The sequence below is a fragment of the Callithrix jacchus genome, chromosome 5 (genome assembly GCF_049354715.1).
Source record: "Callithrix jacchus isolate 240 chromosome 5, calJac240_pri, whole genome shotgun sequence".
NCBI lineage: Eukaryota > Metazoa > Chordata > Mammalia > Primates > Cebidae > Callithrix > Callithrix jacchus.
In genome coordinates, this window is record NC_133506.1 from 72248933 (window position 1) to 72276136 (window position 27204).

A 27204-nucleotide genomic window follows, 5' to 3' on the forward strand; every position below is an offset into this window, starting at 1 on the left:
GGACAATTAGCATTAGCATCTCCATTTCACAGATAGGGAAGTGGAGGGCCCCCCTCCCCCACCCTGCTGGTCCCAAGCCCCTTTCAGCAACCTTCTCAGTCCACCTCCCCCTCCTCAGCTGCTGTTTCAGTCCCACCTGTAGCTGTGAATACAAAATCATGTTTCAAAAGTTAGCTTGAAATGTAACATTTTCAATGTAAAATAGAAACAATACTGTCTTGCTCTATTTTGCCTCAGCCCAGGATCAGGCTATGCTGGGGGGCCGAGCCCTCCCCAGAGCACCCAGGGGAAAGGGCCCCTACCCCACTGCTGTGGAAACCTTCACTTCAGAATTCCTCAAGTTTAGCCCAACCTCCATGAAAGAGATGCAGGGACCTAGCAGCCTGGCAGGGGCTGATTTACCCAGGGACCTGCTGGGGACTCCCTGTTGGGGTGAGGTAAACAAAAAGGCTTTGCTGCAGAGGAAGTAGTTGAACCAGGCCAGGAAGTGGGAGACAGGAGGCTTTTCAGCTCTGAACAGAGCCAAGGTGTTGCGAAGCATAGGCCTGGAAGCAGGAACCTGGCTGGATGAGCATGGGGCAGGATCACAGGGCAGCAGCAGGTCACAGAGGTGCCCCAGGTGAGCTGGGGTCTCATCAGGAGCACTGTGGGGAGCTGAGGCAGGGTGGTCAATTTCGTCCTGGCCCCAGTGGACCTGAGTGTGGTCCTTCCTTCCCAGTGCAGCCTCTGCTCACAGCCAGGCCCCTTTCTACCCAGCAAGGAGAAAGGGTCTCAATGTTTAGGGGAATTTCCCCAAGGTGTCCCCTTCCTGGAAGGGCTGTTGAGGCCCCAGTATCTGCCTGTCCAGCAAAGGCTGAAATTCTCGCACTGGTGGCTCATTGTGGGCTGGAAGGACCACAAGAAGCGTTGTGGGGCAGAAGGCAGCACACGCGAGGGGCCCTCTCCTCAAAACCAGAAGAAAGGGACAGTCCCACCCTGCCAGTCAGCACCACACGCCTGTGGGCACGTGAACATGCACACATACATGCATGCATATATGCACACGCACACATGCATGCACACACCACACACATATGCACACCGACACACACATGCATGCATTTATGCACGCATGCACATATGCACACACACGTGCATGCATGCATGCACGCACATATGCACACACATACATGCATGCACATATGCACGGATGCACACACTCACACTCGTACATGCATGCACGTATACACACATACACATGCATGCATGCACACACATGCACACAGACACACTCGCCCATGGATGCACGCACACATGCACACATGCAGGCATGCACACATGTATACACACACTGACACACACACGTGCATGCTTGCGCACACTTCAGCTTGGAAAATGTCTGTGGCTCTCCCTGCACACTCTCATTATAAAATAATTGAGCGCTTGTAACGCTGTTTCTCCTTGAGGATCTCAATTAAGACATCACTTCCTGCTCTCCCTCCCCTGAAGGCCGTCTCTGATTCCCCTCCCCTGGCACGCAGGGCAGGCAGTGCTAACAATAGTGTTCCAGCCACACGCCCTCTCTGCCACACCTTCCTCCTCCCCACGCTGACCCCACCCAGAGGTCAGGAACCCCTATCCCTTCCTGAGTGACCTGGAACAAGTGACTTCATCTAGGTAATGGGGAGAAGAATGGCATCTGTCTCATCAGGTCCTCATGAGGAACAAAGAAACTCAGGTCAGGCAGGGTCAGGCCCTCCACGGCCTGGTACGTGTTCCAGGTGGGACAGCTCGCTTCAGGGTGTGGCTCAGCCCAGATTGTGAGGCCCCTGCCAAGCTTCCCGCCAGCCTGGAATGCCAGGGCTAAGAGCTTCTAATTCTAATTCTAATGCGGAGAGTCTGATGTTGAGTTTCACAAGGATTCTGACTCCTGGCTGCTCAGATCCCAGCAGATGCAAGTCCCCTCTTTGCTCCCCACACCTGGCTGAAGCCCCCATGGTTGCCAGGACACAGGCAGTGCCCCCACACCCGCAGGCCTTCCTGCTGCCTCTGAGGGCCTCACGCACAGCCAAGGGACTTCTGGGAGACTGGAGTCAGACCTGAGCCTGCAGGCTTAGCATAGCAGGGAGAATCGACAACCTCCCTCTGCCACCTCCCACCTCCCACCTCCCTCCCTCTCCCCCAGCCTCAAGGGCTTGCTAGCTTCCCCCCCACCTCGGGACCCTTGAACCTGGCATCCACTGCCCGGGACCTTCAGCCTTTGTCCTCCACTTGGCAGGCTCCTTCTCACCACCCGGCCTCCTGGAAGAGGCCTCCCCAAACCCTCAGACAACAGCAGCCACCCCACACCTGTCTCCTGATGCCTGCTTCATCTCCTGCACAGCCCTTTCCTTTCAGAAATTGTCCCACTGATTGCTTTCTGTGTTCACTGTCGCCTCCTCTACTGGAGTCTCTCTCCCTGCTGTGTTCCAGTGCCTGGCATGCAGTGAGCACTCACTAAATATCCGTTAGTGAATGAATGAATTCTGTAACCAGGAGAGCCTAAGGTCAGGGCTCTCCCACACCAGGTTTGATGCTTTGTTAGTGCAACAAACTTTTGTTGATTGACTGACTGATGGGGCACAGCCCCTCCATAAGGGTAGTTCACATACACTAGGGGAGACAGTCAGAAATCAGCAATGCAACCCCTTCTTGGCAAAGATGACATAGGCGCCTGGATTACTGGCCCTGCAGCCCACACAGTGCTCCACTGGCCATCACTACCTGCCTCAGAGATGGGTGGGTCCAGCTGCCACTTACACCTGGATTTCCTTTGTCCTCCCCAGCTCTGCAATGGTCAGCTGCAGCCCTGCCCATGCTCACTGGAACTTGACACCTTGACCTTGGATGGGGCCTCTGAGGCCTGTGGTGGGGGGCGTTGGTGAAGGGGCAGAAGGTCTGCCAAGAAGGGTAGGTCGTGAATGGAGCCAGAGTGGGGGCTGGGAGGGAGGGACAGGGCTAATGAGCTGCTAATGGCCCTGCAGCTGGGTTGTGGTGACCCCTGGCCTCCCTAGGGGCTGGGAACAGTGCTAATGGGGCTGCTCCTCCCACAGCAGGCCCTTCCGTTCTGTTCCAGGTCAGCCAGGCTGTTAAGGGGTAAGTGGCAGGAGAGAGGGAAGAGTGATCAGCCCCCTCCATGATCCCCACCACCTTGGCCCTCACGGCAGCTCAGGGAGCCCAGAAAGCAGCCTAGATTGTGGGGAGGACATAGGCACTCCATCCCCTCATTACCGGTGGGGAGCTGAGGCTGGTGCGTTAATCAGGTCCCATTCACCTTTTCCTCTCTTGTTCCCATGTTCATGCTTCACCTCTCCTCTCTGGATTCAAGTCCCCAGGTACAGGCCCCAGCTGACAAAGAAGGCCAGGGAGGGCACAGTAGGCACAGTGCCCAGGCCCCACACAACTTCCAGGTCCACAGTGGAAGCAGTGAGAGGAGACAAGATAGATTCAAGGCTTTGAAAGCCAGCTGAGTCTGAAGTTTGGGTTTGGGTCTGTGAGCAATGGGAAGTGAAGAGAGGGCTTGTGATGGGAAGGTTGGGATCAGAAGCTAGAAAAATCTCCAGAGAGAAGAGATGATTGCAGAGGCTGATGTAGCAAATAATGAAGAATGGAAACAGAGGGAATGTGAGTAGATGGATGAATGGGCAGGTGGGTGAGTATATGCGCAGGCAGACAGACAACCGAATGGGGTGAGCAGAGGAGCTAAGAGGGATGTACGGATGGATGGATGGATGGATGGATGGACGGACAGATGGAAGGATGGAGGGATGGATGGATGTACAGATGGATGGATGGACGGACAGACACAGATGGACGGACGGATGGATGTGCGTATGTATGTATGTATGGACAGATGGATGGATGGATGTACGGATGTATGGATGTATGGATGTATGGATGGATGGATGGATGGATAGATGGATGAATGATGGCTGGGTGGATTGGTGAGAGGGTGCATGGATGCGTGGATGGGCAGATGCATGCTGGGTGGATGAATGAATGGAATGCACAGATCGATGAATGGATCAGTGAATGGGTGGGTGGGTAGGATGAATGGATGGATGTGTGAGTGGACAGACAGACAAATGGGTAAGTGGATGGGTGGGTGGGTAGATGAATGAATTGATGGATGAATAAATGAGTGGGTGAATGAATGGGTGGGAGAATTGGTGAAAGAGTTGGTGGATTTTGAATGGGTAGATGCATGGGTGGGTGGATGGATAGACGAATGGATGCATGCATGAGTGGGTAAAGATGTGTGGATGGATGGGTGTATGGAGAGATGGATGGGTGGGTGAGTGGATGGATGAGTTAAGTGGGTGGGTCAGTGAATAAATGGAGGGTGGCTGAATAGAGGGATGGATGGAGGGATAGATGGATGGATGGGTGAGTGGTTGGCTAGGTGAGTGAATGGAGTTAGAGGGATAGATGGATGGACAGGGAATGAATGGGTGAATGGATGACTAACGAATTATGTTTCTCTCTATTCCAATGAAGTCATAAAGTATATGTGTTAGTGTTTTTTTTATGGAGAAAGGGACTCATATAGGCCAAAGTGCCCTGGGTGCTTGAAAGTCATAGTGTGGCCCTGGGGAAGGCCTAGCAGCCCTGCCATGATGACCTGCCTTGTCCTCCTCCCTCCCTCCAGCCTGCCTTGGCCTCCAGGAGGTCTCAGTTTCCCCACCTCCAGGCTTTTGCCCAGGCTGTCTCTTCTGCCTTGAATACTCTTGCCAAAACTCTTCTCCAGGAAGCCCTCTGGAGCTGGCTTAGGGCCTGGTCGGGGCTCCCGCAGAGGCTTGGTCTTCCGTTTGAAACAGCCTCCAGACTGGGATGGCGGCAGGGAGGAAAGCAGTGGGGTCGCCAGTCCCAGGGGCTGTATCATGGGAAGGGAGAGCTGGAGCCTCTTCAGGGGTGTCTGGAGCCAAGCGGGGGATGTGGCTACTGCCAAGGAGGTCATCCAAGGAGAGACGTGCCCCCTTCCCCCACCACCACCAAATGCAGAAGCCTGAGAGCAAAGGATGCTGGGAAGTGACCTGAGGGGTCAGAGCAGGGGCCCACCTGGCAGGCTCAGATGGGGGAAGCACAGCTTGGCCTGCAGCAGCCGGTCCCAGGGGCCTGCCCAAGCCCCGACCCACCACGCATCCTAGCAGGGGCCTGGTCTACATCAGTTGCTCAAAAGCAGACGTTGCACAGTGAATGGATGCAGGGTGGGAGATCAGCCAGGGGGCTGGGGCCCCAGGTGGGAAGAAGGAAGGGGGATGGACACTGGGTACATCCGAGCTGAGACCTCAGGGGCCCTGAATGCCAGCTTGGGTTTGGCTGAAACCTGAGGGCTGGCATGTCCCGAAACATTCTGTCTTACCATCAAGGCCCCTGACTGCTCTTGTTTCTGTCCTGAGCTAGGCAGCCCAGTGTTCATTTCTCTCATTCTCCAGACAAGAAAACAGGCACAGAGGTGTGGAGGACCTTGACCAAGTGACAAAGTGACCTGCCCGAGACTTTAATGAAGGGCAGCCCAGCCCAGCAAGGCCCAACCACCCCCGACTTTCCAGAGGTGGAGAGATTGCTGCAAACTGCCAGCGATGGGTGATAACCAGGAGCACCTTGTCAAGACTGTTCGGTGACCTTTCAGTCCTGCCTTGTTGGGTGGCAACCTGGCTTCAATCAACAATGTTTTTCTCCAGGCTGAAGATAAAGAAGCAGAAACCTGGCCCAGTGCAGTGGCTCACGCCTGTAATCCCAGCACTTGGGGAGGCCGAGGCAGGCAGATCATCTCTACTAAAAATACAAAAATCAGCCAGGCGTGGTGGCGCACACCTGTAGTCCCAGCTACTCAGAAGGCTGAGGCGGGAGAATGGCTTGAACCTGAGAGGCAGAGGTTGCAGTGAGCCGAGATCACACTATTGCACTGCAGCCTGGGCAACAAGAATGAAATTCCATCTCAAAAAAAAAAAAAAAAAAAAAGAAGCAGAAATCTGCGATGACACAGGTGCCATCTGTGCACTGTCCACATCCTCCTGCCAGGGCCACGCACCCAGGTCCTCGCAGGACTCAAGCGAGAGGGTGAAGGAGGAGAGGCAAGTGGGGAGGAATTGCAGGCCGAAGGGGTGGACGCTCCTGACTCTAGGTCTCAATTCCTTAAGAAAGGCTGGAAATCGGGACTTTTTATGGAAACAAATTTCAGATTTGAAAATGCTGGCCCCTAGTTGGCATGTTTAAAGTAGGTAGAATGAATCCATGGAAGCCAGGCTGAGTGTCTGCAGTAGGGGCCAGACCTATGAGCTCTGCCGGCTCTGAAGCAACTTTCTCGAGTGCTAAGCACCCGCCGACCACAGGGCCTTTGCACTGCTGCTCCCCGCCCGGAAAGCTCTTCCTGCTGGTGTCTCGTGGCTCACTCCCACACTGTCTTCAGGCATCTGCTCAAATGCCGTCTCCTCCAAGAGGCCTTCCCTGACCTTTTCCTTCCCATTTTGTGGGTTGATTTTTCTTCCCAGTGCTCACTTCCACCTGACATCTCAGTGTCATCCAGCTCCCAATGAGACCATCAGCTCCGTCATGAGGGCAGGGTCCCTGGCTTACGCCTCCCTGGATACATGGGCCTGTTGTCCAGCTCAGAGCAGACACTCAGTCAGCATTTAATGAATCTGTGGTTTAGCACTTCAGGACCCCTGGGGCATGGCCACGGGGACACAGGGCGCCCAGGACCACACGTGTCACAGACATGATGTCTGAAAGAGGGGCCAGCTGAGCGGGTTTCCACCCCTTCCCACCCCACAGACTTGCTGAGAACTTTGGGAAGGCCTGACCCCACTGGAGGCCTCGATTTCCCCACCTGTGCAATGAAGGGGTGATACATGCCACAGTCTTGGGGGCACATGTGGGGTCCCAAGGTGGTCATCATTGCCAGCTGCCTCAGCCAAGCAGAGGGACAGATGGATTGACCAGCTCCGTATTGATCACATGGTCACACCTGCTCTGGAGGGGGCAGGAGGGGTGGGAAGCGGAGTGGAGCCAGGGCCCCTAGAGGAATGAAGAGAAAATGCCACCCCCCCATCAATGCCTGGGGCCGGTGGGGGGAGGGTGCGTGATAGTCCATCTGAGGGTTTCTTTCCCTGTCACCTAGGGGTTCAGAGAGGCTCAGGTGAGCTTCAGGGGAGCCAGGCAGGGGCAAGTTCTGAACATGGCAAAGAGCCCTCCCCAGCACACCCTGAGGAGGCCATCCCAGGGCTTCCGTGCCTCTAAGTCTTGGAGCAGCTGAGGCCGGGGGGGCTGAGGCAGAGGTCGGGGGTGGGGGAAGGTCCCTGCCCACCCAAGCCACGTTTCTTAGATGCCACTCACCGAGGCTGGAAGTGTATGCCAGGCTGGCATTCTGCTGCAGAGCCCACTTGAGACTTGTTTTCACACAAAAGCCCCCACGTCCTGCCCTGGATCTGCCAGGAAAGCCAGTGCCCAGGAGATGAGATGCTGAGAATGTGGCCAGCTCTCTCCAGGAGCGATAGCCCCGTGTGGGACATGCAGCCACAGCACAAAGACCTAGGACCTAGGGGTCTTGGGATGGGAGCAGGGCTGAGGCTAAATCCCAGTTCCACTGCAACTTATGGGGCAAAACTCTTTTCCTCTGAGGACCTCGATTTCCCCATCTGGAACCTGTCCCTCAGAGTCCTGGAGCTCCTGGGTTTTAGGGAGGGAGGGGCAGAAAACAACCTTGGAGTGGACTGATAGGTCAGGAGCCCAGAGGGAAGACACAGACAGGACGAGACCAGGAGGACTGTTGTCAAGGCCTTGGCCGACAGGTAGACAAGCCCTTAAACACAGGGACTGCAACTCAGCCATTACGCTGCTGGGTCCCTGCCCCACAGCATCGGAACAGGTGCTCAGACAAAGCTTGTACATGAATGCGGATAACAACGCTGTTCACAGCAGCCAAGAGGTGGAGACAGCCCTGAGCCCGTCCACAGATGAATGAACACGCAAGTGTGTCTGCACAATGAACCCGCTCATCCACGGCATGAAGAGCGTGGCGTTCCGGCACTGGTACAGCATGCAAAGACCTGGAGGACACAGAAGGACAGATGCTTAGGGTTCCATTCACATGAAATGCCCAGAAGTGGCAAACCCATACAGACCGAAAGCAGATCAGAGGCTCCTGCGGGCTCAGGGGAGGGTGCGTGGGGAGTGACCGCTCCGTGTTTTCACGGGGTCTTCTTCTGGAGCAATGGGAACGTTCTGGAACTAGAGTGGCGATGATTGCACAACATCGTGAGTGGAATGCCACTTAATCTGTACGCTTTAAGAGGACAATTTGCCGGGCGCGGTGGCTCAAGCCTGTAATCCCAGCACTTGGGAGGCTGAGGTGGGTGGATCACGAGGTCAAGAGATCAAGAGATCGAGACTGTCCTGGTCAACATGGTAAAACCCTGTCTCTACTAAAACTACAAAAAATTAGCTGGGCATGGTGGCGCTTGCCTGTAATCCCAGCTACTGAGGAGACTGAGGCAGGAGAATTGCCTGCACCCAGAGGCAGAGGTTGCAGTGAGCCAAGATTGAGCCATTGCACTCCAGGCTGAGTAACAAGAGCGAAACTCCGTCTCAAAAAAAAAAAAAAAAAGGAGGGCAATTTTACCTTATGTGAATTTTACCTCAGTAAAAACGGGGGAACCCTCCACCAGGGACACAGCAGCCCACGCAGAGACATGGCAGAGAGTCGGGGCTCTGGATCTGGCCCTGCCGGGGTTTGGGGGGGAGGAGGACACCCAAGCTGCTGGGGCTGCTGTGAGGGAGGAGCGCAGAGCACGGGGCCCAGGGCAAGGGAAACATTTGCTGTGTTTGTCACCCTCCCCAGACCATGCTTCTGCAGGGCAGCCCAGGTGGCTCAGGCTGGCTGTCCTGTCTGGGGAGGCGCCGGGCCGACCCAGGCCACACCTGGGGTCACAGCCTTCACAGTGGCCAGGAGCTGAGCCAGAGTGGGGAGTCAGGTAGGTGGAATTGGCCCTTCGCCCATGACTAGCTCATGTCTTCTCCCTGGGCCTCACCCACCTCTGAGAAGGGGATAGAGACCAGTCCTCTGGGAAGCTTCTAGTGCCAGAATCTTTCTGCATCTGGAGTCCGCAGGGAAGAGGATCCATCAATCAATCTGTTGATCTACCCACAGGACCAATGGAGGCAGGATGCCATATTGGGTAAGCAGTGGTGAGCAAGCTGACAGATGGGTTCAAATCCCAGCTCCTCCACCTCCCAGCCCTCCACCCTCAGGCCCCAGCTGCCCTAGCCAGGCTTTCTGGGCCTCAGTTTACCCACCTGTAAAATTCAGGTAATAATCACCACTACCCCTTAGGGTATTGTGAAGAGGGAGCAAGTCTGTGGGAACGGTGCCTGGCTTGTGGCGTGGGCTCTGGAGGTGGGGACCGATGTCCTGTGTAATTCTCACTGTTGAGAAGTAGAACAAACTGCTGTCCAGCTAAGGGGAGAAAGGAGCCCTGCCCAGAACCAGCCAGAATGAGGAGAGACTGCATGGGCTCATGCCACCAGCTCTGCCCCCTCCTAAGAACCTGTGCCGAGCTGTCCCCAGAGTGGACACTAGAGGAGAGGCCAGGAGAGGGGGCTCGGGAGAGGACCGAGGAGGTGCCCCCCACTCACTCGCACACTCACAAACTCACTTACACACACTCAGAGTCACACACAGAGGGTGAGAAGGCTGGAAAGTGCCTCAGGCCCTAGTCTCACTAAGTTCTAGGAAAGTCAATTCTCCATCAAGCTTCTCTAAGAAATCTGGGAGACCCCAGGCCCCACAGCCTTCCTTCTTTCTTTTGTTTTGTTTTTTTTTTGAGACAGAGTCTAACTCTGTCACCCAGGCTGGAGTGCAATGGTGTGGTCTCGGCTCACTGCAATCTCCGCCTCCCAGGTTCAGGCAATTCTCTGGCCTCAGCCTCCTGAGTAGCTGGGACTACAGGTGCATGCCACCATACCCAGCTAATTATATTTTTTAGTAGAGATGGGGTTTCACTATGTTGGCCAGGCTGGTCTTGAACTCCTGACCTTGTGATCTGCCCACCTTGGCCTCTAACAGTACTGGGATTATAGCCGTGAGTCACCGCACCCAGCCTCAGGCCCACAGCTTTCTTCATCCATCACAACAGCTCACACAATACAGTGTGTTATTAACTAGGCACTTTTTAAAGCATTTTTCCTCAAAAAAGCTAAATGAGGTAGACATGATCATCCCCAATTTACAGATAAGGCAACGGGGAAGTTAAATGGCTTGCTCAAAGTCACACATCCAGTGAGTGAGAGCTGGGATTCAGACCCAAGCATTCCATCATCATCACCATCATCATCCCTATTCCTAACTGTGATGGCATATCACCTGCTTGAGGGATAATGCCTTGTTCTTTCATCCAGCGACGTGTTCCCTGAGACCAAGCTTTGGTCTTTGCCCTTGGTCTTTGCCCTGAGGGCTCTGTCAGTGCCTCCACCTCCAAATAGGCCAAGGCTAGAGGGAGCATGGCCAGAAGTGCTTGGTGCCCCCGGGCCCTGTGCCTCCTACCCGAGTTCCTCCTCGTCAAATGCCCTCTCCGGAAGAGGTTCCCCTTCTAGGCTGGAACCTGCACTCATGGGTGGGAGGGCCTCGCTCAGCCCACACTTAGTCTGGGCAGCTGTGCCCTCAGAACCAGGCCCTGAGGCTGGGAAAAGAGGACACAGCTGTTGGGCATCTCTGAGGTGCGCCTCAGCTGCCAGGGGTGTGGAGAAAGGTCACTGTGAGCCCTGCCACGGACCCAACTCAGGAGGGTCCTGCCAGCTCCTGCCACTGCCCATGGGGTGGTTCTTTTCCAGCTTGGGCCAGTGTCTGGGGAGCCTTGTCACTGACTTGTTTAGGAGCTGCTAGCTGGCCGCAGCCTGCATCCTGAGGGTGCCCACAGAACTGGTCTGGCTGCCCGAGGGGCAGCATGGGCAGTGGCTGTCCCCCCTCCCTTTCCCCATTCCCAGCCCCTAAAACTTGCTGGCCACAGCTGCAGCAGTAAGGAAGTGCAGGAAGTCCTGAGCAGCCAGCTGAGCCCACCCCCCTGGCCCCCCACACCAACCTTAAGCTGACCCCAGAGGCTGCCTGGTGTAGCGGGTGGGGGGGTGGGGGGGCAGAGGGGCGGAGATTGGGTATTAACAACGGGAAAAGTATGAAGAACATCACTGCCAGTCCCCAGCTCTGAGACAAGGACAGGGGTAGACAGGGGTAGCGACAGGATGAGAGAGAGTTACAGACTGGCAGAGAAGGGGAGAGAGAAAGAGAGAGAGAGAGAGAGAGAGAGAGAATCAGACACTGCAAGACAGAGCAACAGAAAGAGAGAGTTAGAGAGAAATTCCAAGTCAAAAATACACATCACTCATGCAGACAGTCGCCAGCCGATGGCCTCTTAAGGAAAGCTTCCAAGTTTGGGTAGCAGGGTCCAGGTGACAAGAGGGGCGGCCAGACTCAAGGTGGGATGCAGGAACTCAGCTGGGGGTGACAGTGTTCCCAGAAAAGGCCCGGGCAAATGACTCAGAGCATGGGCAGTTTGATATCCCTGAGCTTTTCGGGATGAGTGCAGCTCTCCCCTACCCCAGCAGTCAAGAGAATTCCAGCTTCTAGAAGTCCCTGGACATGCTCTGAGCCCCATACTCGGCCTTCTGGAACCCCCCTGCACCCTCCGTCTTTGCTCTTGTTTCTCTGACCCTCCAAAAGAAAATAAAAGTAAAAAAAAAAAGCCCATTCCCACAGAGTGGCTGGGCCTAGAGGAAGAAGGCAGGAAGAAGCTGAAAGGGAAAAGTCTGTGATTGTGTGCATCTAGGTGTGTGCTTGGCTGCACAGGCTACAGTTGTGTGCATCTGGAATTATGTGGACACGACTGTTTGTGTGGACCTGGGCCCTGTGAACTCATTCTGTACCTGAGTTCAGGGGCCCATGTGCAAATGAGTGCACCTGTGTCCGCAGGTTCCACAGTCAATCAACTAACAAGTAGTTACAAAGCAGCCATTGTGCTAGGCTCTGGGTGCGATCCGGAGCTCTTCAAATGATTCTCCCAGGTCTCCAAGAGCTCACTGTCTAGTAGGGTTGGTATGTCAAGCAACAGAGACCAAAAACATGTCATCGGGAATGCATGCTTTGCACCATTACGCAGCAACACCTTTTCATACAGCCAAATTTAATTTTCTTGGGAGCAAGGGTTTTCTTGTCTACAGAACCTCAGAGCTCCACAGTAAGAGTCCAGGAAAATACTTGTTGCTAAGTTGTGTATACATGTGTTGATGTATAACTGTGTTTGCATCTGACTGAGTGACAGCTACTGTCACGGCAAGCAATGATGACTGTGTGACTGGGCTTATGTGAGCACGTGTGTGCCTGTGAGTGACAGGGTCTTTTGTAATTGTGTGGCTGTGTGCAATTGCTCTATGTGCATGCATGCATGTGACAGTGACTTTTTCTGTGTGGGTGACAGCAACTCTTCCTTGCCCGTGTGTGACAGCCTCTCCGTGTGACCCTGTGCGTAGCTATGTGCCATGGGTCGGTCTCCATGCTTTTGGTCTCCCGTGGATATGTCCCACCCCCTGAGCTCCAGGGTGCAGCAGCAGCCTGCCTCTTCCCTTGTCCCCATGTGGGTGTGTCCAGCAGCTCCTGTCCTTGAGTCCGCCTGGGTGTCCCTGGGTATGCCTGTGGCTGTCTGTGTGGACATATCTCTGTGTCTGCGTGTCACTTTTGCTTTCCCCCCATCTTGGACAACAGCCCCCTTCATCCCCTCCCCTTCTTGGAGACGAAGCCAGCACTGAGGGGCAGGCTCCCATCTCACTGGCTTTCCTTCTGTGTCCCCCACCCTCACCTCTGGACCGGTGGCTCTTTCAATTGCAGCTGTCATCCCCCCAGGCCTTTCTTTCACGCTGGGCAAGGGGCGGCCCCAGATGGAGAAGGGGAACCAGAGACACGTTGCAAGGGGAGGGAAAAAGGTGGGGTACACACACACAGGTCCATTTCTCCCTCTCCTTCCCAGCCAGCAACTCTCCTAATCATCTAGGCTCCATCAAGTGCACCCCCTCCACACACACATTCCCCCCAGCAGCAGCGTTTTTGCAATTAGAGTGTTGCAACCAGACAGCCATGCTCCACTGGAAGGCGGGTGAAGGGGGGGAACTTCCCTCTCCCCGGACCCATGCAAGCCCACCCCCGCCACCGCACTCATACTGCCCTCCGCAGCTGGAGGCAGCTTTGCAAAGGCTACTCGGCCTCAAAGGCTAGAGGTGGGGGCTGGGGGGGGGGCAGGCCTCCGACGCACCGTAAACAAACCGCGGAGCGGCGGGCGGGGGAGCTCAGGCGGCCAGCAATGGGGCTTGGCCCAGGAATGCGCAGCAGGCTGGCGGGACAGAGGCCGGGCGGGACGTCGAGGGGGTGGCCCGGACGCCATCTCCGCCTGCAAACCCCGGGGCCCACCGACCTCCAAGCAACACCTCCCTTCCCCAGGGCGTCAGTTGCAAGCTCCTGGGCTCGTGACAGGGTCACTGGGGCGCCGGGAAAGGCTGAGGCTGACAGCGGGTACGCCCTGGGCGACCCTGGCCCGCCTGGGAGCTGGCCACGGAGCCCCGCGGCTTTGCATAATCAATCGCGAGGCATTTGCATATTAATGCCCCCTCGCTCCCTCCTCCTTACCTCGGCGTGGCGCGCTGGACCGGGCTGGGCAGCGACGCGGGGGTCTCAGCGCCCAGTGCCGTGGGCGTCCATGGGGGGCCGGTGGGGCCCGGGCCGCCCGCCTCCTGCGCCCGGGTGTGAGTGCGAGTGAACGCGGGGGGGGACGGGGGGCGAGTGTGGCGGCCCCGCGGCTCCTCCGGCAGAGGCGGCGGCCGCTCTGGCTCCTCCCTCCCCCGCCCCGCTCCGGCTGGGGCTCGGGCTCCGCGCGCCCGGCCGGCTCGCGGCTGCTCCCTGCAGGCCGCCTCGCCACCGCCCGCCCCCGCCCCCCGCCCCCTGCCGCGCCCCGGGACCCCCGCCAGCGGCCCGGCAGCCCCTCGGCCGCCCCTGCCCCGCCCCGCTCGGACTCGCCCTCCCCCGCCGGGCGGCTCCCGCAGGAGTGGGTACTTGGTGACATATTTTGGAAGAGATGTCATTAAAAAATAGCCTTTGCTTGCCGGGAGAATTGGGGGTTTTCGGGTTTGCACCATGGGGTGGGGGAGGAAGTACCGAGGAGCCGCCTGCACCTTACACATGAGGAGAAAGCCTAAACACCAAACGCTTGCAGGTGTAGAGTTTGTTTAGGAGTTCGGGTCCCTTCTCCGCCAGTAACTCACTGTGTGACCTTGACAAATCACCACTGCTGTCGGGGCAGAGCTTCCTCAAGCTTCAGCCGCGAAGGCTGGGCAGATCACCCCTGACGTCCTTTTAACTTCAATCATCCTGTGTTTTTAATCCTTGTGTGGGCTCAGTACCTCCCTCCCCTCTCATTTCTAACATCGATACCGATCCACTGCCTCCCCTTTCCAACATCACCCTTCTCCATATAGGCTCTTTCTATTCTCTGTCACCAGCCATTTCCCCAACAATCTGCTCCCTCTCCTCAGCTCGGGGAGGGGACAAGATTTGCCTTACCCCCTCAATTCCTAGCTCCTGGGTGGTGGTATTTCCCCCCGTGTTTGTTCCCACCAAAATCCAAATGGTACCAGAGTCAATCTAAGGAAGCCGGTGGGCTGCATACAAATGGACCCCCTAACCCAACCCAAAGGAGAGGTTTCCACTGTGCCAGCCCCACCCCCAGCACACATACACACACACACAACACACACACACACGCATCTGCAATTCATGGACATAAAACCAACCCAGTGACGCCAGAGCCCCTTTCATCTCGGGATCTCCCAGTTCCAGGCCAAGCCCTAATTACCCCAGCACGCCCCTGGCCCCGCCGGTTCCCCTGCTGTCATTAGCCCAGTTTTACCAGTGGGGGCCACAGCCTTCCCACGGCTCTCAGGGTGGGGCCCTGCTACACAGTCTGCTCTTGGAGAGGGGTGTGTGTTTGTGTGTGAGCGTGTGTGTCAGGGGGAGCTGCTCAGCTCCTGGCCCAGGTTATACTGGATAGAATCACTTGCCGAGTGTGGGATCCTGACCCACAGCTTATCCAAGCTGGGCTGCCCTTGCTCATGTCTCAGTCTCAGCCTCCTGCATCCTCAGTGCTGTTGGAGCCACTTCTTTCACAGGGGATACTGGAGTTTGTAATGCTTGGCGGAGGGGAGGGTACCTCTCTGGGGGTCCCTGGAACCATGGAGATGAGAAAAGCAGCTGGGATGAAATCTATGGCATACAGAGTGCAGCGGTGGTGTTGAGGGCATGCCATAGGTGAAGGGAGCCTGTGAGGTGCAGTGGCAGCTAGAAGGGGGAGTTGAGGCAGCAGCGTGCAGAGTCTCCACGCGGTAAGCGAACCTGTGTTCAGTCTGGGCTCACGGGAGACAAGCAACAGCTGCAGTGTGGGGCAGGAGGCTGCAGCGTGCAGAGTCAGTGCAGTGAGCAGAATGAGGTGCACTGAGGGTGGCTGCCTGCCGGTGGGTGCCACCTCCTCGGTGATGAGGTTTGGCCGAAACCCTGGGGTGCACGGCTACAGTGTATAGTGCTTGGGGTCTGTGCTCTACCCTGTGTGGAACTAGTCCGTTGGGATTGGGCTGCTTAAGGAGCTGGGAGGGAATCCTGATGCATGAGATACATTTATACTCTGCGTCACAAAGACAGAACTAGGAGGCAGTGGGGAGGGCCAGCAGTCATGTGGATTGGGGCTGGAGTGATGGAGTCCAGAGGCGGAGGAGGAAGGTGCTGTGGTTTTGTCTCCCTTCCATCCTGGCTTTCCCCACCATATCTCTCTTTGATGCAAGGCCCTATAATATTGTGTGGGGAAGACTTTCTGAAATCCTAGATCCAAAGCCATATAAAATGATGTGCCTTCTGATTCCCTTTTTTTTTCCTGAAGGGCAGAGTAGGGCACTCAAAGACAAGGGTTTACCATTTCCATCTTCTCCCCCACTCCTTTTTTTTTTTTTTTTTGAAATGGAGTTTTTCTCTTGTTGCCCAGGCTGGAGTGCAATGCTGTGATCTTGGTTCACTGCAACCTTCGCCTCCCGGGTTAGGGCAATTCTCCCGCCTCAGCATCCCTGTAGCTGGGACTACAGGCATGTGCCACCATGCCAGCTAATTCTGTATTTTTTTTTAGTAGAGACAGGGTTTCTCCATGTTGGGGGCTGGTCTCGAACTACTGACCTCAGGTTATCCATCCGCCTTGGTCTCCCAAAGTGCTGGGATTACAAGTGTGAGCCACCATGCCCAGCCCCCATCTTCTCCTTTAAAAAATTTATTATTATTATTATTATTAGAGACAGAGTCTTCCTCTTTTGCCCAGGCTTGGGTGCAGTGGCACAGTCTTGGCTCACTGCAACCTCCGCCTCCTGAGTTCAAGGGATTTTCATTTCCCACCCTCCCAAGTAGCTAGGATTGTAGGCATGTGTTAGCATACCCAGCTAATTGGTTTTTATTTTTTTATTTTTTGGTAGAGAAGGTATTTCACCATGTTGGCCAGGCTGGTCTTGAACTCCTGGCCTCAAGTGATCCTCCTGCCTTGGCCTCCTAAAGTGCTGGGATTACAGGCGCGAGCCACCATGCCGGCCACCCCTATCTTCTCTTTACCTCTCTCTCTTTCCTGGGCTCCCATTATGTACTGGTGACAGATCTGGGCAGGACAAAGTGAAGGGCACACTGCCTTCAAAGCAGGCCTCTGCCCAGGTGCCAGGATCCAGCCCAGGTCTGGGCTTAGAACCCCTGTCCCTGTATTGCATCCTCTGTCTTCCCAGCCCACTCACCCTGCCCACCCATTTCTTGAAGCTGCTAGCTCTTCTTAGATTCAGTTCATCCTCGGCTCCGGCTCTGTCCTTGTCATGAAACCCCCCATCAGGGCTGTCCCCTCCCATTCTCCATCTCTGCTTCAGCGCATTCCCCGAATCTATCAGAAGGGTAGGGGTGGCATGAATAAGGATGGATAGACTCTCCAAGGGGATATGTCTGATGGCCCCTGCAGCTGAGATTTCCGTTGCCAAGGAGGTAGCAGAAACAGCCTGTTCTCTGGGCTCCCATCAGAACAGCCATGCCCAGGCCCCTCCCTTCCTTCCAGACTATTGCTAGGAAGCACCCCAAGATTTCTTGAGGATACGACCTCTAGGAAACAAGGTAACCAGATATCTTTCTGAAGAGGTTTTTTTTTCAAAGTCTGGCAGCTAAGACCCCACATAGCATCTTCTACCCCTGCCCAGAAGGCTTACACATCTCTAGCAGTTTGGGGAAACAGGAGACAGTCCCCTCTACCAGCCACCCTGGAACAAGCTCTGTGGCCTGGCCTCAGTAATTCCCCTCCTCTAGGTCAGCCTTGACCTCCTGGGCCTAGGTCAGCAAGTGATGGCACGTCCAGCATATACCTCTAGACTCTGCAGATAGAGCTGAACTTACTGGGGGTGCTCTGGAAAGACAGCAGAGGAAACTGAGGCTCCACCAGCTAAGAGAACTCAAAGCTCAGATGTTTCTCCCTCTGAGGGATTTCCCAATCAAGAAGAGTGGTGGAAATGGAGGAAAGAAAGTTGGAGAGCAGACTGGGCAAGGTGGCTCACATTACCAGTACTTTGGGAGGCTGAGGTGGTAGGATCTCTTCAGGTCAGGAGTTCAAGACCAGCCTGGGCAACATAATGAGACCCCCCCCCATCTTAAAAAAAAAAAACTCACAAATGATCTGGGTGTGGTGGCGTGCACTGCACCTTCAGTCCTGGCTACTTGGGAGGCTGAGGCAGGTGAGAGATTGGGAAATTAGCAAATAATTACCCTGGTAAGAGAAAGTGACCATTTAATTTTCCCTTTTGTCCCATCAGGTGCCCTTGCTATGGGTCACAAAAGAGGGAGCCAGGGAAGAGACCAGGACTGGCTGAGCCTTGCTTTTGGTAGCTGAGGTAAGAAATGGAAAAAGAAGCTGACACCTTTTCCAGGCTGTCTTTCAGGGTTTCTCCTACCTTTATTCATTCATCTGACACTTTTTTTTAAAGCATTTAATACGTGCGAAGTATTAGATTCCCCAAATGCTCCCAGCTTCTGGTTTCACTTTGCCTTACAGTCTTCTCATCCCATCTTTGCCAGCAGGAGAGAGGAGAGGAGGGGGAGCAAGGAAGTCTCCCTTGCTATCAGAGTTTGGGGCTTACCTTTCTGCAGCTATCCCCCTCCAGTTAAAGGAGAGGATGGGGCAGTATGATATGGAAGCCAAAAGTAGAAAGTAGAGCAGCTCTCAGGGCCTGGAGGGAGGGGCGATACAAAGGAAATGGCAGGCTCACCTCGCTACTCAGCCACTGTCTGGTCCAGGCCTCAGGATCACAGGCCTCTCTTCTCTGTGCGAGGAATATGGAGAAGGAAGGCCATCCTTCCGGGTGTTAGAGGGGAAGCCACTCCAAGAGTTGATTCAAATTCTGCCTTTCACTCTCCAGGGGCAGTGGGAAGACAGAGACAGCACCTGTGGGGGACAGGCGCTGTGGGTGGAAGTGACACCCTGAGCTGAGTCCCTGAGGTGCAGCCACCTTGCAGCCTCTTTTCCATTACCCCCTCCCCCAGATAGATAGAAAGCAGGGATTTTGCTTTGGTGACTGGTATGGGGAGGAAACTGGTTTGGAGCCAGCTGTGTATGAGTGTGTGGGAGTGACTGTCTTTCTTTTCCCATCCACCTGCTGCCCATAGTGGGGGGACCCAGGCAAGCTTCCAGAGAAAAATGTTCCACTTCGGGAAAAGGAATGACTCAGTTTCCCTATGGAGAGAAGGGAGGCTGACACCCTCAGTGCCTTGTATGCTTACCAACGATTTCAATGTTTCTGGGTTTTTGGGTCTGGACTCTTGCCACTTTTCCTTATACTGTTTTCTAGCCTAGATAGATAAGAAATGTCCCCTTCCCCTTGGGTACCCAGAATCCTGTTTCTCGCTGCCTCTTACCTCACTCTGGCCTAGCTACTTTTCTGACACTTCTCCAGGTGTTGCCATGTCACTCTGACTGGTTGACTTCCACCTGCCCCTGTTCTCTCTCTAGCCAGGGTAGCCAACAAGATGAAGAAAGAGCTTGGGGCTCGGGGCTAGGACAGCAGAGGTGGAAGCTCAGCCCCTGTCCCTGTTGGGAGGGAATGAACAGCCAAAGAAAGTGGGGGAAGTAGGAAGGGGCTTTGAGATGGGCCGAGGGTTATTTGTTGTACACCCAAAGGAAATGTTAGCATCTCTCTTTTCACTCTTTGGAGGATTATCATGGGGTCCTGTGCTTGCAGTGAGCCAGACAGCTCAAGGGGGTCCCTAGGAAGATACTGTGGTATGGAAGGAAGAGGTGGTATAGGAAAGGCTGCCTCTGATGTTTACAGACTAGAGAGGCAGGAAGGTCAAAGTGGAGAAATTAAAAATGGTCCTTGCCCAGAGCTAAGGGAGTCCTTGTACATACGTCCAGCCTTCGGGGAAACCTTGCCAAGCCTAGAGAAAGGGCTGCTGGTGGGAGGTGGGGAGACAGAGAAGGCAGATGGCCTGACTACAAAAGCCGCCTCCCTGTCACTGCGAAGTGGGGAGGAGGTACCTCCCTAGAACGCTGCCAGGCTCTCTGCCTGAGGGAATGGTTTGAGCTCAGAATATCACCATCCTCAGGGCCCAAATAGTCCCCAGTCCTGTGTGGACTGGACCCTGCACCCACTAACTCAGCCAGGAGCAGTCACAGAGTTGACAGCTTCTCTCCAAGAGAGGCAGTTTGGGCTCTGAGGGATGGGGCAGGAGCTCCAGGATGATCCAGGAATGGCTCCAGGTGGGAGGGGGAGCCTCAGGCTGCACAAACAGACATGGAATGAGAGCAGGGGAGCAGGCGAAGGTAGAGTGAGGGCCTGGGAGAAGACAGGAAGTCAGATACGTGAAAGACTGAGGAGAAGCAGGGTTCGAGGCAGTCTCAAGTGTGAGTGGAGTAACGGGGGCCGTCTGGAAGGTGAAGGTGAGAAATCCATGTTGTCCCTTCTTCCTGCTTTAGAAGCTTTGGCAACACATGTTTGGCAGCTGTTTTGTATACACACTACACCCCAGTGATATCACTTGGGGAGGCACAAAGGGAGCTGAAGGGAGGGGTGTGGACTGAGTATATGGTGAGGGAGAAAGGCCATAGGCAATACCAACCACAGGGGACATGACCCGACCCTCCTTTAGCCACACTCTTCCCTTTGGAACAGAAGGCCTTGACTCCCTGTTTAGATCACGCTCTAGACACCCAGGGTGCTGTAATTCTCTGCCCAAATGACCACAGTTTTGCTTCCAGAGCCTTAGTGGGCTGCTCTCCCAGCTTTATCCTCCTGAGGACTGATTTTGCCACTCAAAGGGTGAGGAAAGAATGGCTGTCAGAGGCTAGGTGTGGTGGCTCACACCTGTAATAACAGCACTTTCAGAGGTGGATCACCTGAGGTCAGGAGTTTGAGACCAGCCTGGCCAACATGGTGAAACCCTGTCTAATAAAAATACAAAAATTAGCCAGGCGTGGTGAAACGCACCTGTAATTCTAACTACATGGGAGGCTGTGGCAGGAAAATCACTTGAAACTGGGAGGTGGAAATTGCAGTGAGCTGAGATTGCACCATTGCATTTCAGCCTGGGCAACAGAGCAAGACTCTGTCTCAAAAAATCAATCAATCAATCAATCAAATAAAGAATGGTTGCTGGGGAATACAGATTGAGCTTGAACTTGTCAACTACGATACTAGGATATCGGGCCTGGCTAAAGGCCTCCATGTTTATTTCTTTATTATTTTGTTAGAGCTAAGAGGCTCGTTATGTTGCCCAGGCTGGATTTGAACTCCTGAGCTCAAGTGATCCTCCTGCCTCAGCCTCTTGAGTAATATACTCTTATTTCTGGTTGTAAATATTAGGGATGACCCCAGTCCATAGTATGGGGAGGGATGAGGACTATGCATAAGGAGGCTCAGACACTGAACCCAGAGGTGGGTAACCTTTGCTTTTGGGTTTCTCACTGGGGGAAAGAAAGGCTATGCTCAAGGCCCTGGACATAATAATTTATATACGGACCTGTGGGACAAACAAGATTTAAACAACAACAAACTTAAAAGAAAATTGAGGAGAATTGCCTGAACCCAGGAGGTGGAGGTTGCGGTGAGCCGAGATCGTGCCATTGCACTCCAGCCTGGGTAACAAGAGCGAAACTCCGTCTCAAAAAAAAAAAAAAAAAAAGAAAGAAAGAAAATTGGGGCCCGGCACTGTGCTTTACGCCTGTAATCCCAGCCCTTTGGGAGACCAAATGGGCGGATCACTTGAGGTCAGGAGTTAGAGACCACCCTGATTAACATGGAAAAACCCTGTCTCTACTAAAAAAAAAAAACAAAAATTAGCCGGGCATGGTGGCGCATGCCTGTAATCCCAGCTACTTGGGAGACTGAGGCAGGAGAATCTCTTGAACCTGGGAGGCTGAGATCTCGCCATTGCACTTCAGCCTGGGGAACAAGAAACTCCATCTTAAAAAAAAAAAGTTTTTGATTTACAGGAAAAAAAACATGAAGGTGATAGAGGATCCCCCACATATTCTGCACCCAATTTTTCTTTGATTAACATCTTAGCATTAATATGATGCATTTGTAACAACTCATTAACTAATATTGGTACATTATTATTAACTGAAGTCCATGCTTTATTTAGATTTCCTTAGTTTTTATCCAGTATTCCTTTTCTCCTCCATGATCACATTCAGAAAACCACATTACATTTAATCATCAGGTCTCCTTAGCCCTCTTAGCTGTGACAGTTTCTCAGAATTCCTTTGATTTTGATCACCTTCACCTTAGTTTCCTCCTTACTTTCCCTTGTATTCATTAACTATGGAGTTCCCGGAGATTCTGGCAGGACTGTCAGACTCGGGGTGGTGATCTGTGTGCAACTAAGGCACGTCAGTGTCGCTTTTGAAATATAGGTATGGAAATGAGAATAACTCTGGTAGCCCCAGGGGCTTAGGAGAACAGAAAGAGGGCCAGAAAAAGAGAAAGATCGTATTGCTGAACGCAACACCCTTGCCCTCCACGCCACTCCCTTGTCCCCAGCCACACCCTTGCCGCACCTACTAACAAGGCTAACGAACGAAAGGGTGTCGGAATACGATGGAGAAGCCCGGTCGACAGTGACGACGTGGGCAACGTCGGGTTACGAGCGGCCTTTCGAGCTCGTCGAGTCTTTGAGTCTCTGTGGCGCCTCAGCTCCTGGATGTCCTCCCTTAACGGAGAGGAACAATGCGGGCCGACTAGCCTAGTCCCTTAGTTTCCTCGCCAGCGCAGACAAATACGGTTTCCGTCCAAGGAACTACAATTCCCAGAAGACAGCGGGGCGTTCCTTGCTGCATTTCTATTGGTTGGCATTTGTTACTCCCAGCCAATAGAAAGTGAACTTCTTGACAAGGGTCAAAATGGCGATGCCTAGGACCTAGAACTGGATTGTGTGGTAGGCTTAAATTTGGGGAGGTGGTGGATGAAAAGGAAATTGGGAGGTATAGTTACAACAGGGTTGGAGAAGGTGGAGTTAATGAGGGGACAAATCTAAACTTGGCGTGGTGGTGGCCGAGGGATGCATTTAGAGCTAAGGGCGTAATTAGGCAACCAGGACTGGCTTAACCCCTTGATGCCCTCCTCAGTCTTTCTATTAGTTCCTTTGATACTTTCTTCATTTATTTATTTTTGAGACGGAGTTTCACTCCTGTGCCCTGGCTGGAGTGCAATGGCGCGATCTCGGCTCACCGCAACCTCCGCCTCCGGGGTTCAAGTGATTCTCCTGCCTTAGCCTCCCGAGTAGCTGGGATTACAGACGTGCGCCGCCGAGGCCCGGCTAATTTTGTATTTTTAGTAGAAACGGGGTTTCTCCATGTTGGTCAGGCTGGTGTCGAACTCCCCATCTCAGGGGATCCACCCGCCTTGGCCTCTCAAAGTGCTGGAATTACAAGTGTGAGCCACTGCGCCTGTCCCAGATACTTTCTTCTTAGTGCCCCAGTTTAAGGAAGGGTGGTTTAGGGGGAGAGAGCCTGACAGGAGCTTGCCTTTACCTCTTTTTCTTTCAAATTCCTCTACTTCACTTAAATCTTCCGCATCTTCTCCTTTCTATTTAATTTTGCCTTCCCCTGTTCTCCTTAGAACTTCGTCTCTTTTTGTTTAGCTCCATTTCTCTCACCTCAAAGCCGGCCGCCACAGGCGCCAGAGTGAAATCATGAAGGTGGTGAACCTGAAGCAAGCCATTTTGCAAGCCTGGAAGGAGCGTTGGAGTGACTACCAGTGGGCAATCAACATGAAGAAATTCTTTCCCAAAGGAGCCACCTGGGACATTCTCAACCTGGCAGGTCTCAAGTGAACTGGGAAAAAAAGGATGGGAGGGATAAAGCCAGAGAAGTTGTAATCGCTCAGTCATTTTTGTTATTCCCCTTGCAGATGCATTATTGGAGCAGGCCATGATTGGACCATCTCCCAATCCTCTCATCTTGTCCTACCTGAAGTATGCCATTAGTTCCCAGGTAAGCTCCCTCCAAACTCCCACCAAGAAATGAGAGTTTTGGGGGTAAAAAACTTGGAGTGCGTTTGGTGCATTTGGGCCCTGGTGGTTCATGCCTGTAAACCCAGCATTATGAGAGGCCGAGGTGGGCAGATTGCTTGATCCCAGGAGTTTGAGACCAGCCTGGGTAACATGGCAAAGCCCAATCTCTACCCAAAAATATAAAAAGAGCCCTGTGTGGTGGCACCCCTGTAGTCCCAGCTACTTGGAAGGCTGAGGTGGGAGGATCACCTGAGCCCTGGGAGGTCAAAGCTGCAATGAGCCATGATCCTGCCGCTGCACTCCAGCCAGAGCAACAGGGTGAGACCCTGTCTCAGAAAACAAACAAAATTTAGAGTACAGTTGTGCAGTTGTCAGTCTACTCTTTCTGGATGAATTTGTTTGAATAGATCATTTCACTGAGTTTCAGTGATCTCATTAAAACAATAGTACTTTGGGCCGGGCGCGGTGGCTCACGCCTGTAATCCCAGCACTTTGGGAGGCCGAGGCGGGTGGATCACGAGGTCAAGAGATTGAGACCATCCTGGTCAACGTGGTGAAACCCCGTCTCTATTAAAAATACAAAAAATTAGCTGGGCATGGTGGCGTGCGCCTGTAATCCCAGCTACTCGGGAGGCTGAGATGGGAGAATTGCCCGAGCCCAGGAGGCAGAGGTTGCGGGGAGCCGAGATCACACCATTGCACTCCAGCCTGGGTAACAAGAGCGAAACTCCGTCTAAAAAAAAAAAAATAGTACTTCATTTGTTATGATGAATATTACATTCATGTATTCTGCTAGGAGTGGTAGGAGGTAGCACAGGCCTGTGGCCCCACCTACTCAGAAGGCTGAGGTGGATGGATTGCTTGAGCCCAGGAGTTTGAGGCTGCAGTGAGCACTGATTGTGCCACTGAGCTCCAGCCTGGGCAACAGAACAAGACTCCATCTCTTAAAAGCAAGGACCAGGCGTGGTGGCTCACGCCTGTAATCCCAGCACTTTGGGAGGCTAAGGCAGGCAGATCACCTGAGATTAGGAGTTCAAGACTAGCCTGACCAATATGGAGAAACCCCATCTCTCCTAAAAATGCAAAATTAGCCAGATGTGGTGGCACATGCCTGTAATTCCAGCTACTCGGGAGGCTGAAGCAGGAGAATTGCTTGAACGCGGGAGGCAGAGGTTTCGATGAGCTGAGATCATGCCATTGCACTCCAGCCTGGACAACAAGAATGAAACTCTGTCTCAAAAAAAGAAAACAAAAAAACCCCACCACCAACAACAACCAAAAGAAAAAGGATTTCATTTACTTATTCTGTCAACAAATGTTCATGAATGCTTATACGTGCAAGACAGTTTTAGCCCCTGGGGACACAGCTGTGAACAAGACCTGATCCCAGTACACACAGAATTTAGTGGGTAATACAGACATGTAAATAAGCAGTCACTGGATGAGTTTATGATAAAGGTTAGGGTAGAGTACAGATGCTCCTCAGCTGACAGTGGGGTTATGTTCTGATATACCCCTCAGAAGTTGAAAATGTACTTAATATTACATAACTTACCAAAGGTCTTATATCTACCTTAAATGTACTCAGAACACTCTAGCTTACAGTTGGGAAAAATCATCTAACACAAAGCCCGTTTAATTTATTTTTATTTTTGTTTTTTGAGAAGCCTGCCACCCAGGCTCGAGTGCAGTGGCACAACCTCGGTTCACTGCAACCTCTGCCTCCTGGTTCAAGCAATTCTCCCTGCCTCAGCCTCCTGAGTAGCTGGAATTACAGGCACTGGTCACCATGCCTGGCAAATTTTTTTGTATATTTTAGTAGAGGCGAGGTTTCACCATATTGGCCAAGCTGGTCTTGAACTCCTGACCTCAGGTGATCTGCCTGCCTTGGTCTCCCAAATTGCTGGAGTTACGGGCATGAGCCACCATGCCCGGCCCACAAAGCCTATTTTATAATGAAGTGTTGAATATCTCATGTGATTTATTTATTTTTATTTTTTGAGACAGACTTTCACTCTGTCACCCAGACTGGAGTGCAGCCGCACAGTCACAGTGCACTGTAGCCTCCAACTCTCTGGTTCAGGTGATCCTCCCATCTCAGTCTCCTGAGTAGCTGAGACTACAGGCGTGTGCCCAGCCAATTTGTATATTTTTTGTATAGCCCGGGTTTTTCCATATTGCCCAGGCTGGTCTTGAACTCCTGGGCTCGAGCAATCTACCCTCCTTGGCCTCCCTTTGTGCTGGGATTGCAGGCATGAGCAGCCGTGCCTGGTCTCAGGTAATTTATTGGATATTGTACTGAAAATGAAAACAGAATTATTGTATGGCTATTTATTTTTGTATATTTAGTGGGGGTACAAGTACAGATTTCTTTTGTGTGTGTGTGTGTGACAGTCTTTATTGTTCAGGCTGGAGTGCAGTGATGTGCACTCCTTGGCTTACTGCAACCTCCGCCTCCTTGGTCAAGTGATTCTTGTGCCTCAGCCTCCTGAGTAGCTGGGACTACAGGCACCTGCCATCACACCCAGCTAATTTTTGTATTTTTAGTAGAGATGGGGTTTTGCCATGTTGGCCAGGCTGGTCTCAAACTCCTGATCTCAGATGATCCACCTGCCTCAGCCTCACCAAGTGCTGGGATTATAGGCATGAGCCACCGTGCCTGGCCAGAAGTGCAGATTTCTTATGTGCATATATTGCATCATGGGAAATCTGGACTTTTAGTATACCCATCACTCCAACAGTGAACATTGTACCCAATAAGTAATTTTTCAACCCTCACTCCACTCCCACCTTCCCACCTTTTATATTGTCTAGTGTCTATTAGTCTACCTGTTGTTTAGCTCCCACTTATCAGTGAGAACATGTGGTATATGACTTTCTCTTTCCGAGTTATTTCACTGAGGATAATGGCTTCCATGTATGAGCACTTGAAGTCTAATTTTTTTCTTTTTGAGACAGAGTCTTGCTCTGTCGCCCAGGTTAGAATGCAGTACTGTGATCTTGGCTCACTGCAACCTCTGCCTCCTAGATTCAAGCAATTCTCCTGCCTCAGCTTCCCGAGTACCTGGGAACAGGTGCCCATCACTCCTGACCTCGTGATCCACCTGCCTTAGACTCTCAAAGTGTTGGGATTACAGGCGTGAGCCACTGCACCCAGCCAAAGTACAATTTCTACTAAATGCGTATCTCATAACTTTTTTGAGACAAGGTCTTACACTGTGACCCAGGCTGGAGTGCGGTGGTGTGATCTCTTCTCACCATAACCTCCACCTCCTGGGCTCAAGTGATTCTCCTGCCTCAGTCTCCTGAGTAGCTGGGAACACAAGTGCACACCACCACACCCAGCTAATTTTTGTACTTTTAGTAGAGACAGGGTTTTACCATGTTGGCCAGGCCTGGTCTTGAACTCCTGACCTCAGGTGATCCACCCACCTCGGCCTCCCAAAGTGTTGGGATTATAGGCATGAGCCACCGTGCCCAGCCTGAATGGGTATCTCTCTCTCTCTCTTTTTTTTTTTTGGACAGAGTCTTGCTCTGTGGACCAGACTGGAGTGCAGTGGTGTGATCTCAGCTCATTGTAACCTCTGCCTCCCGGG

General features: G+C 53.2%; 2 protein-coding genes across 40 annotated transcripts in view; one reads left to right on the forward strand and one right to left on the reverse strand.

Moving 5' to 3' along the window:
• The window catches only part of LOC108590274 (uncharacterized), a 105074-nt gene extending 90669 nt beyond the window's left edge, over window positions 1-14405 (reverse strand). For 3 of the 15 annotated variants that reach the window (XM_035299706.3, XM_078372771.1, XM_035299700.3), the window contains exons 1-3: window positions 13685-14148; window positions 9316-9444; window positions 8145-8250 (exon numbers count right to left, since the gene is read on the reverse strand). In XM_035299706.3, the coding sequence (XP_035155597.1) occupies window positions 8145-8250; window positions 9316-9444; window positions 13685-14117 (668 nt within the window). In that variant the 5' untranslated portion in view covers window positions 14118-14148. Of the gene's footprint in view, window positions 1-5476; window positions 8070-8144; window positions 8251-9315; window positions 9445-13684 lie in introns of those variants that run through there. The other 12 variants (XM_078372769.1, XM_078372768.1, XM_035299704.3 and 9 more) reach the window with 12 other exon arrangements.
• A 685-nt stretch (window positions 14406-15090) lies between these two features.
• The window catches only part of LOC100398369 (mediator of RNA polymerase II transcription subunit 24), a 39455-nt gene continuing 27341 nt past the window's right edge, over window positions 15091-27204 (forward strand). For 5 of the 25 annotated variants that reach the window (XM_054255729.2, XM_054255732.2, XM_054255733.2 and 2 more), the window contains exons 1-3: window positions 22484-22531; window positions 23237-23417; window positions 23506-23588. In XM_054255729.2, coding sequence (XP_054111704.2) covers window positions 23288-23417; window positions 23506-23588 — 213 coding nt within the window. In that variant the 5' untranslated portion in view covers window positions 22484-22531; window positions 23237-23287. Of the gene's footprint in view, window positions 15433-17916; window positions 17995-22483; window positions 22578-22860; window positions 23029-23214; window positions 23418-23505; window positions 23589-27204 lie in introns of those variants that run through there. The other 20 variants (XM_078372748.1, XM_078372751.1, XM_078372753.1 and 17 more) reach the window with 7 other exon arrangements.